The 12,062-nt window shown below is 39.6% G+C and overlaps 1 protein-coding gene across 1 annotated transcript in view; it reads left to right on the top strand.

The window, feature by feature from the left end:
- syt8 (synaptotagmin VIII) overlaps positions 1–5,992 on the top strand; it is a 59,436-nt gene extending 53,444 nt beyond the window's left edge. Inside the window, exons 8-9 of the mRNA XM_048545592.2 lie at positions 1,089–1,222; positions 2,242–5,992. Of these exons, the coding sequence (XP_048401549.1) occupies positions 1,089–1,222; positions 2,242–2,472 (365 nt within the window). The 3' untranslated portion in view covers positions 2,473–5,992. The remainder of the gene's footprint in view (positions 1–1,088; positions 1,223–2,241) is intronic.
- Positions 5,993–12,062: the final 6,070 nt, after the last annotated feature.

Raw genomic sequence — 12,062 nt, 5'->3', positions numbered from 1 at the left:
TAGTGAGTTGGTAACCTGGGCCATCAGAAACTTTTGTAGAGAGAGGGGCAAAAAGCGGGCAGAAGAGAGAAAGGAAGTGCAGAAATGGGTCATTGGAGAGATCAGGAGAAGAAAATGCTGAGCTGTGGAGGATTGGAAGACTAAAGTGGGGGAGGGGAGAACAGCAGGACAGAAAGAAAGCAGGGAAGAGAGATGGAGGAAGAAAAGAGGAATCAGAGAGAGATAGCAAGAAAGGGAGACAGAGAGAGAGAGAGAGAGAGAGAGGGAGAGAGAGAGAGAGAGAGAGAAGAGGAAGAGTTGGAGAAATAGGGGAGAAAGATTGCAGGTGTTCTATCTGTTTCTACAAATTGCTCCTAGATAATTTTCATTCTGTTTGTAATGCATTCACAAATAATTGCCACTGTCTATAATGCTTGCCCTGATCTTTGTTGTCTTGTCTCTAATGTTAGACAGATTACTGCAACTTTGTCCATTTAACTCTTCCCTCTCTAAAACATTCTAGCAGTCTGTCATTCTGCACCTTACAACACTTATTGAAAACTAAACCCCAGTGGTATAATTCTGGATATAACACACCAAGACTGTTATCTTCTTGTGTTATATTCCAAGATCAATTGCACTCAGGGTTCCCTATATTTACATAGCTTCTAGTAGAGACACCCACAAAATGAAGGTAATTTTTACTTCAGATGACAGTGTAACTCATATGAATATCAGGTTGACCACTTGTTACACATCTCCTCTATTTTTTATTTCCATTGAAGTTAGAGGAAAAGAAAATTGGCAGAGTAATTTTAGAGGAATGCCTGAGTTGATATTACTCCAGATGATATGAAAAATAGAACAATAATCGCATATCACTTCAAAGTAAACAGTACAAGTCCTATACCTGTCAAGAAACAGAGTCAAATGTATTCACTGTACCTCTCGCATACACTAATTTCTCATATCAAGGATTTGAGATTAATTTTCAAACAAGTATCTTCAAAATAAATGTTACTTCATACTGTTGACAGGCAAAGGCTGAATACAGAACCAAGTTTTCACCAGTTCACCAGATTTTGAGGTATTCTTTATCTTTTTAATAGACCCCTATGTGAAGATACGTCTGATGCTGAATAAGAAAAAGTTTAAGAAGAAGAAGACAACAGTAAAAAAGAACACTTTGAATCCATATTTCAATGAGTCCTTTACCTTTGACGTGACCTTTGAAGAAATACAGGTGAGAGGAATATATGGAATAATTAAATGTACTTTGCAATAGGTTACATTCTCTCTTGCATGAAAATGATTTGAACAGCTTTGACATAAGGGCAAAAAGATCACCACATAAAATGTGCAATTATAGAATACAGGACTATTGCATCAAATAAATATTCTAACTGGAAGAGGCAAGTTGGAATGTAAATTTCCAAATCTGTGCCCCGTTATAATGATCTCAAGTGAGGGGACAGTTGGAACTGTTTGCTTCAGTCATCCTGATCTAGGGAGTAGGGACAAAACATAACCTGGATACCTGTTACTGATTGCTATTCAAAGTTCTGACTGGAAAGTATTTGAATCATAATACTGAGTGAATTCCATTCTAATGTCTTCCCACTTCAGCCCTGGGACGGAAGAAGGCACTTGCAAAAATGTGCCTCAGATAGGCAGTGCTTCTAATTTAGGGGAATATATTAAATGCCGTCATAAGTTAACTATTATTTTTCACCTCTGGATCTTCACTTTCATCCAAGACCACACTAACTCCCAGTAATATCTTCTTTATGTTGTGCCTTAGTGAAGTATGTGGACTTTGAGTGTCTGAATGCAGGTCCAATACCACACAGTACAATAAACTCAAAGTACTTTGCAATCTCACCCAATCGCACATGATGGCTGGTTTTGAAAATATTGTTTTGCAATGATTCTGGTGAAAGCTGAATGGCTGTAGATGCTAGGACGAGGTCTCAAGTATTTTGCTTCACACTGTAGAAACGTTAAGGCTACTACTGCAGTGCAGTTGCTGCAAATGAGACTTTTTTCAATATTCTAACTGGGGCACATTAGTGAGGCAGAGCAGAAAATGATATATTCTGGCTTATCTCAGTGCGTTGACATTAGTTGCAGGAAAGTCTCCATTTCACACCATTAACATCTTGATTAACATGAAATCCCTGAAGAAATGTAAAAATGTAAGATGAGAAATAAATTTCAAATGTCTTTAGCGTTCGCTGTTTTTGTTTCCTCTTTCACCAACAGAAAGTGCAGTTAGTGATCTCTGTGTGGGACCATGACAAACTGTCAAAGAACGACGCCATTGGAAAATTATTTCTTGGTTGTGATGCTACAGGAAACCAGCTGCGCCACTGGTCTGACATGCTGGCCAACCCGAGACGACCAATTGCACAATGGCACACTCTCCAGCCCAGGGAGGAAGTGGACAAAACACTCAAAGAACTTGGGATTAAATCTCGTTTCCAAATCTTCTAGAGTTTTGACTACATTGAAACCAAAACAATTTCTAACCTGTCATAAATTATAAGCCTAGCTGTTTCAGATAAACCTGTTCACCTTCGCTGAGAAACTCTCTTGTTCAAGCTATGTTCTAAGAATTGAACCAAAGTGGAAAAGGTGAAATGTATTACACTACGATCTCAAACTAACTGAATACACAACTGAAAATGCAATACAAACATATTACATTTACAACTTTATAATCCTTATTACACTTGTAAAACTGATTCCATTACGAGGTGCAGTGCATTCAGAAATCCTGAATATTTGGCATATTTTCACTGTCCTGGAATATGCTACTAAATTGAAATAAATAGAAGTCAGTGGATTGTTTGGTATGCACACTTTAATTGAAGAATTTTATATGTTAAGGTTAATTTATATTTATCCTTTCATTCCTTAGATCAAATTACTGCAATGGATCATTATTTCCATGGTTTCAGCTTGATAGTACATAAAAAAATGATACTAGCAGGCCTCCCTCATAGTAGTATACTAAAAGGAACCAATTTGAATCTGGTCTTTTATACAGATGAACCAGCTGGTCTCCTGCAGGACAGCAATTGGAACAGTGTTAGGGAGGGTGTAAAAAACTATCCAGAGCTTTAGTTTTGGTTATTATCCATGGACCCTTGCTGGAAAATGCATAGATGGATGTCAAGAGTATAGTTAGGCTCTGCCTTAATGTATTTCACACGTGATAATTTCTAAAAGCTTCTTAAACACTGTTTAGTTAATTAAGCAAGGTATTGAAAGCTTTATGCATTGTTGAAAATGATGATGAATTGATGGAAACTCCAAAACTCGATGAGATATTGCAGAAGTCTCTTGTCATCAGGAGATCAACAAAGACTCTGAGAAAAAGCCAGAACCTAGTTCCATAGATTCGTAACAATTTTTGAAGAGTTTTAATCTACCTCTACATGCCCTTAACAAGGTAAATGTTGTGCACAGGTTTTGGGATGAGAATGGGGCAGGTGTGAAGACTGAGAAAGGAATTGGGTGCTGGGACTTCCTCTGCCTTGCAGATTGGTTCAATCAGTATGTGGCTGATCTCTGCAACTGAGAGAAGTGATTGTGAACTGGAATATCAAGTTCCAGATGGCCAAAGAAAAGCAGCCTGGACATCAAATAGAAGAACAGAGTTTTGAAAATAATTGATTTAACTTACAATTCTTTATTTTCCATGTATAAATGTAAGTGATTACATTTTACATAATCTACCACATAGCAATCCAATGTTACTTAAAATCTCTCCTCCCCCCACTGCATCCCAAAACCAGCCCAGCTCGTCCCCGCCTCCCTAACCTGTTCTTCCTCTTGCCTATCCCCTTCTCCAACCTCAAGCCGCACCTCAATTTCCTACCTACGAACTTCATCCCGCCCCCTTGACCTGTCCGTCCTCCCCGGACTGACCTATCCCCTCCCTACCTCCCCACCTACATTCACCTCTACTGGCTCCACCCCCGCCCCTTTAACTTGTGTGTCTCTTCTCTACCTATCTTCTTCTCAATCAATCTTCCATCCGCCTCCCCCCTCTCCCTATTTATTTCAGAACCCTCTCCCCCTCCCCCTTTTCTGATGAAGGGTCTAGGCCTGAAACATCAGCTTTTATGCTCCTTAGATGCTGCTTGGCTGCTGTGTTCATCTAGCTCCACACTTTGTTATCTCAGATTCTCCAGTATCTGCAGTTCCCATTATCTCTGATACAATTTCCTTTAGTTTAGATGTTTTCTTTTAACTGCACAATTCTTTACTCATTTTATTCAATGCTGGTTAATACTTTCTTCTGAAATATTGAATAAGCTATTTAACATGGACTTCTGCTTTGCTGCATTATCACGTATCCTGAACTAAATACTCTCATACTGCCTCCTATTTTAACTCATTTACCTCTTCACTTCACCTCTTAAGTTTCCCATGACATACAAGTGTTTTTAAAGCCCAGCCTTATTTTCAGACAAAAAAACGTCCTCTTATTAGTGGCAATGCCTTGCACATTTACCTTGACTTTAGACCTAACTTTTTCAATAATAATTGAAAATTGAAAATTGCCCTTTCCTACGATGGACTATTCCCTGTAAATGTGAGCTGAACTCTTTTGATGAAACAAGTGTGATTTCCCTTGCTATTAAGACTATATTTGATTGAATGACATACCAAGGAGTCCTGGTGAAACTAAACTCAATAGAAATTAGTAGAACACTCTCCACTGTTTGGAGTCACACGCAGCACGTAGGAAGATGGTTGTGGTTGCTAGAGGTCAGTCATCTCCGCTCGAGGACATTACTGCAGGGGCTCCTCAGGGTAGAGTTCTACATTCAACCTTGTTCTGTTGCTTCATCAATTAGCCTTCTTTCCATCATAAAGTCAGAAATGGGCAAGCTCTTTGATGATTCCACAATGTTCAGCATGATTCACACCTCCTCAGGTGCCAAAGCTAACCATGTTCAAATGCAACGAGACCTGGACAATGTTTAGCTTTGTGCTGATGAGTAGCAAGTTCTATCAAGGCTATACAAATATTAGACAATGAACTTCTACAAGGAAAGAGAGTCTAGCCATCACTCCTTGACATTTGAAAGTATTACCACCGCTGAATGGCCAAAGTGATGGGTGTCTACTATTACCAGCCTTAGGGTTACTGTTAATGAGAAATTAAATTGGACTAAATATATAAGTACTGTGGCTAATATCCTGCAGCAAGTAACTTGCCTTTTCCATCAACAAATTACAAGTCAGGAGTGTGATGGAATATTCTCCACTTTCCTGGTTGAGTCCAACTCCAACAACACTCAAAAAGATTGATGCCAACATCTGTAAGTTCCTCTGCAAGCCCCTCATCTGACTTGAAACATTTTGCTATTCCTTTATTGTGAACATGATTCACACATGAAAGACTTTTAATAGTTTTAAAAATAAATTCCAACAGAGGCATCATTCTAAAATAAAGTGATTAGTGCATAAGTTAAATACTAACCAGAAGGTTCTCATGTTGAGCATAGCTTAAGTATCTAGGACCAAGGAAGACAAATATGAAGTAAGGGTTCTATTCGCATTGATACTGGTGTAATAAATGGGCGTATTAAATGTTAAAGCAACAAATTTGTAAATGTAGTGCTGTATGAACATGGAGTGAAAGAATACAACGAAAAAAGAATATCTTCTCCTTGTTGACCCTGTTTCACCATTTGATTTTTATCAACTTAACCTCAATTTGTTTCATTTCCTCCCATATAATTAACCCTATTTTAACAGACAGAGTTGATGATTTACCTGTGGCCCTCAAGGGGCAGTTTACTGCATACACTGTTAATTATTTAAGTCAAAAACATTTTTTCTGGATTTGTTTTGATTAATTTCATTCAAAACTAACATACGTTTGACTTAGTACTTACGAACTAACCAGGAAATATGGACTTTATAGTGGTGAAAATATCTGATTATATGGGAATGAAGGACCACACCCGAAGCCAGGATGATATTGGTAGTTATGAATCAGAAGTATTGTGTATACATACCTGCTTTGTTATGAATAAAACTATTTAAATATTTTTGTTTTCCTCATGTCCTGCTTGTTTTATAAATGCACAAACAGTTAAGAGTACAATTTTGAAGAAGAGCAGGGAAGTTATCTGTGAAATTTTCACAAATTCTAATTGCTCAATCAACAGGACGCAACTTCTCTGCTTTTCAAGGGGGCAAACTAGCATACTTACCTTTCAAATTAGAACAGTCACAACACTACAAAATAAAACTCAATGACTGTAACATATTTTGGGATGTCTGGTGGTCATAAATTATGCAATATAAATGCAAACCATGCTTCCTAAAAATTTCCAGTTATCTGCTTTGTATTTTTAAATGATAATTTCATAGATATGCATTTTAAGATAAATAATCAATGGCTACTATGGTACTGCATTGAGTGCATGATGAGTTGTCTATTTAAACAACATATTCTAATTTGCACATATGTAGTGCATTTATCATGCTTAAATAATCCCAGAGTTTTCATTTTCCAGTAAATTACCGTAATTCCAATTAAATAATTGACCAGTAATTTGTTGATGGTGATATTGATGAAGGATAAACAAAAGTAGGGATCAGGGAGAACTGACTTGTCATAGGACCATGAAATATTTAGAATACACCTTAAGAGATAGACAGATCCTCAGTTGAATGTGTATCAGATATTAACCATTTAGCTCATTTGACCAGTTATTTTTGTTTTAAGCAAGACCAATTGAAAGCCCTTGGTTGAATAAAATGTTGGTGTTTTAGAATATATGCTGACTGCATCATTCCATACATTTTACATTAAGTGCACTATTTTATACAACAAATATTGTGTATACTAGTAATCACATTATGCACTGGGCTTTCTCTTCAACTATAATGTAATTAAAGAAGAAGCTAAAATTACACTTGTTTGAAATAAAATCTGAAAATATTGGGTATACATTAGGAAAGGACAAAGTTCAAGCAGGAGTAACATTTCTATCTTGGAAGAAAGCAAACTTTATAAAGCTGAGTCATGGTATGAAAATAGTTGACTTGTTACAGCTACTTGAAAGAAAGTGAGCAACAAATCAGTTGAAGGCGTTCGAAAGTGAGGTTCTGTGGTCATAGTGAAGATAAGTAACCACAAAGAAAAGGTAGCACAACCAGATAGAGAGGTCCTGGTTTTCCAGAGGGATACAGGTAAAATACAATAGCTAAAATAAGAAAATAGAATGCATGACAATCTCAAAACTTTAGGAAATTTAGAAGAACATAGATAGTACAGGGGTGAAGTTAAATGGAATTTAGGAGAGCAAAGAGAGCATATGAATAGATATTGACTAGTAAAATGAAGGAAGATCCATAGAAGTCATTAACATATATTAAAAGCAACAGAATGACTAAAGAAAGGGTTGTGTTCGTCAGAGAATAACAGGGAACTTTGCTATAAACGCAAAACACATGAGAAGGTTTCTAGATGTGTATTTTATCTCCATGAAGGAGAGGGATAGTGCAGGCATTCTAGTCAGACAGCATGAGTGTGACATAGCACATAAAATAAGCAAAATGAGAGGGGAATATTGACGTTCTTCAAGATGAATAAAGTATGTCATCTGTTGTCCAAGGAAGCCAGATTGGAAAAAACAAATGCTCTGAGGCTCATTTTTGAATCCTGACTGGATTAAGGCATGATACAAGGATTGAAGATCTGCCAATATTCAAAAAAAGTGTTCGGAACTGGCCAAATAAGTAATAGATCGGTCAGTCTGAGCTCAGTGGTGGGAACCCTACTGGAATCAGTATTGAGAGATAGGATTAACTGCTACTTGGTAAAAATCAGAAAATTAAGGGGAAAAATACTTTGCAATTTTTGAAACAGCATTAAAAATGAAACAATCAGTACAATTTTCAGGTGCCAGAAGAAAGTTTCTCTGCATTTGTTTCATTGTGGGAACTGGCCTATTTCTTTCTATCAGGATTTCCCTGTCAAATGAATCTTTTGTTTTGCATCTTTATGATGCACTGCAGACTAAAATAGCAATGTAGTTTTAACGTCATTTCATTCCTTAGGTGAAAGCTAGAAGGTCTATGAAACGAGGGACTGCATGACTCATTTCCCAAATATGTTCCAAACACCTGCTGCAGGATCATTAAATACAAGCAAATACAAGAGTGACGCACTTTCGCTATTACTATTTAATAATTATGGTGGCATTCTATCATTAAATCAGGCCAATCACTGTCATTGTTAAGTTCCTTTCCCTTAACAAAAGCCTTCATTTGAATCTATTTGTTATCCACTTCTTCCAAGATTCGTTATAAAGTTTGGCTATTCTACATATTTCTGGAAAAGGCAGCATAATGAATTTTGAATAGGAAAATTTTGACCTTGAGGTTCAGGAAAGGAAGGGAACGTTTTCTGGATGGACAAATGTGAGAACTTCAGCCAAGGCAGCCCAAAGTTATTGAGATCCTTCCCATTGTAAGAAAGAGATGATCAAATAACAAAGTAACACAAGCAACTCCGGATTCTTTCAGGTCAGAATCAGTCTTCAGTCTGGAGGCCATGATGGGCTACACTTCCAGCACAACATTGAGCTGGGGCACTAGGACCTTTCCAGCTTTCTGATCCACAGGTCACAATCAGCAAGGATAGGTAACTGCACCTCCTCCACAACAGCATTCAACTCTGGAGCCACCCAAGGATGCGTTCTTAGCCCCCTACTGTACTCACACAAAAATATAGCCAAATTCCAAAAGGACGCTGTCTACACATTTGCTGATGACACCGCTGTGGTAGGATGGTTATCAAAAAAACAATGTGCCAGAACACAGGAAGGAGACGGAGGGCTTGGTGATGGGGTGCAATGATAACAAACTCTCTCTCAATGACAGCAAAACTAAAGAACTGATCATTGACTTCAGGACGAAAGGAGGAAAACACACCCCCATCTACCTCAACTGAGCAGAGTTTGAGAGAGTGAAGAGCATCAAGTTCCTTGGAGTGACAATAACCGATGACCTGTCCTGGACTTCACACGCAGATGCAACAGTCAAGAGTGCACAATAATGCCTCTTCTTCCTCAGGTGGCTCAGGAAATTTGATGTGTCCATAACGTCTCTCACCAACTTCTATAGAAGCACCATTGAAAGCATCCTGTCTGGGTGTATAATGGCCTGGTATGGCAACTGTGCTGTCCGGGGCTGTAAGAAACTACAGAAGGTGGTGTGCATAGGCCACACAATCACAGAAGCAAACCTTTCAACCATGAACTCCATTTACACCTCTCGTTGCAACACGAAGTCTATCATTGTCATCAAAGGCCTTTCCCACGCCGGTGCTCTCCTACATATTCCGTCAGGTTGCACCAGCAGGTTCAAGAACAACTTCTTCCCTGCCTTTACTAGATTGATGAATGGACTCTAAAACATCAAATAATGTTGATCTTGTTAACGCTGACTTTGCTTTGCAGACATACTGTGCACTCTAACCTGTAAGTCTCACTCTGTTCAAGTTTTTTTCACCCTATGACCTATATGTTCTTGCTTACTATGATCTGCCCATACTGCTCCCAAACAAAGCTGTTCACTGTATTTAGGTACACATGACGATAAGTAAATCAAATCAAATCAAATTAACATTTAGTCCGGAAGGCCTATTCAGTGAAAGCTTGAGAAATGACTATAAGGTGGCAAGCCCGGGAAAGAAAATGGTTTCATCTTTGAAAGACAATCATCACAATTGAGTTCAATACATAGGTAACCTATTGGTATTTTGTTTAACTAGTGATTCTTCTTCATCTTACACTGCATATTTCTCCGCAGTGACCAATCCCACACTTAGCAGTCAATTCATTCTTGTATGTTCTCAGATGCTTTCCTTCCCCATTTCCAAGGTTTGATACCAAGCATTGCCTCTCTTACCCTGAGTATCAGATAATCCATGCATTAGGTGTTTGAGCCTCAATTGCCAACCTATCAGTGCCAGTTTCAAGCCAGATGGGCAGCATATAAAATTGGCACGCCCAACACATTTCAACATTGTATGTGCTGCACTCTTCTGTTCAGCACTGCTGGGGGGCCCTGAGCATCACAACAGGTTGAGCAAAGTACTCAGGCCATCCTCCCTTATTGAGAACACAGTCCCAGAAAGGTGAAACTGGATTGCTGCACTGCAGGTTGCTGGATAACCACACGGACAGACAAGAAAGATGTCACATCAGTCTAGCAAAGAGGATCCGTGTTTCATTGATACCATCCTGTAGATGGTTAGCGAGGAAAGAGGCTATAACTGAGCCTATTTTCTGCTGTGGTTGTCTTCATGAATATGTCTCGGGAAGAAATGGGATCAGGGCGATCTGGACGGTGAATGGTTAGAGTGCCAACACCAGCATGACCTTGAAGAAGGGTAAGACCTCACTTGGATATTGAAAATGCATGAATGCATCAAAACATTGCACGCCCATGACACTGCTCAATACACCACACCTTCAGTACTCCACCCCACACCCAGCAGCATACCGTAATACTCAAGACTCATCCATAATATCTTTAAAATGCAACTCACCCAGAGACACCTCATAATCATGCCAGCCGCATGTATATCTCTACACGCCTCTGTAAACCTACAGCTGTTTAACAACGGCAGGCATATCACTGACATTCTGTCCTCTCTCTTGATGGAAAAATGGAGCTAACAGATATGAATATTAGGAGACTAGCTGGGGACCAGAATGCCGGTATTCCCTCAGTTCCTTGGACAAGATAGTCTAATAAAGTAAATAGCCCAATACTAAAGAACCGTTGGCACCTGATGCTGCTGAGGCCATCAGGAATGATGGAAAGTTGCTGTCTTATGCACCATCTCTACTCAGTCGCTCCTTTTCCTGAAAGGTGCCATGAAATGGAGACCACAGGTATAGCGATGGTGGGACTCCTGCTTTCCTCACCGTGCCCACCCTTGCCTCTCCTTTTTCAAGGTACTAGCATGTTTTCAGATAGTCAAGAACCAAGAGCCAATTAGACTCGAAAGAGGCAAGAGGAAGAAGAACAAATGCATGAGAGTGAAGAGGTGACAGCATCACTTGACCTTACACTAACAGCCACTGGTTCAAGGGCCAGGATCTGCACGTGGTGAGTCACTTGGCATAAATGGGCTGCATCCAGGGTAGGGGATAGTTCAGCTCATGTTCACGTTCCTAAGAAGGGTGAGGTCACAGAGCAGATCTGTTGTAGGATACTAGCTGAGAGCATTGTTGGAAGTAGAGCACAGGAGAATGTTGCCAACAATGTCTACAGAGCATGATTGGTTTATTGAATGGCATGCTTGGCATCCTGATGCCATTTTCTCCGAACATGGAGGAGTTAGGATCCACCTTGACACATGGCAGCGTGTGGAACTTGGAACCATTGTCCCTTAAACTGATTTGGACAATGCAGGCGACACAAAGTTTTTTTGGTGGCCACACTGTAAAGAGGCTAACTTTTGCTTAACCTGCATGAGGAATGCTGATTTGCAAGAAAGGAGATCCTGTAGGGTAGTGGGGCCATCACTGCTAAAAGGAGTGGGAGAGTCAAGGTCTGAATGTGAGTAAACAGAGACATCTAAGAAGATGAGGGTAAATTCAAGGTGTACTGGGCTGGTGGAAGGGGGAGGTATGCGAATGGTAGGCTATGGGGAGAGAGTTATTAGCAATGGCCATCTCTGTGGTCCACAGGAGGGAGTGTAAAGGAACAGGGTGAGCATTTAAGATGTCCTGTCAGGGTTCAGCTGGCAGGGAGACAAACTTTCAGGTGGTATGTCTCCAAGTGGATGGAAATGTGCTGTAGAGATACAGCGAGATAACAGTGGATATTGATGACCTTGTGGTACCCGGTGACCAGGTGGATGCAGATACTGATAGGAGCGTACCAGGAGCTGTGTTCCCTACCATTACCTGCCATTCTCTCAATTTAAAATCCAACTGGACAAAGGCTGAGGCCATGTCCAGGGTGGACAGTTTCAGTATCAGTTCCATGGGCAGAAGTGCAACGACCATGTTGCTGCATGTTAGAACATTCAA

The sequence above is a fragment of the Stegostoma tigrinum genome, chromosome 17 (assembly GCF_030684315.1).
Source record: "Stegostoma tigrinum isolate sSteTig4 chromosome 17, sSteTig4.hap1, whole genome shotgun sequence".
Classification (NCBI taxonomy): Eukaryota; Metazoa; Chordata; class Chondrichthyes; order Orectolobiformes; family Stegostomatidae; genus Stegostoma; species Stegostoma tigrinum.
The sequence above is the reverse complement of the archived record's forward strand: the minus strand, read 5'-3'. Positions and strand labels throughout refer to the sequence as shown.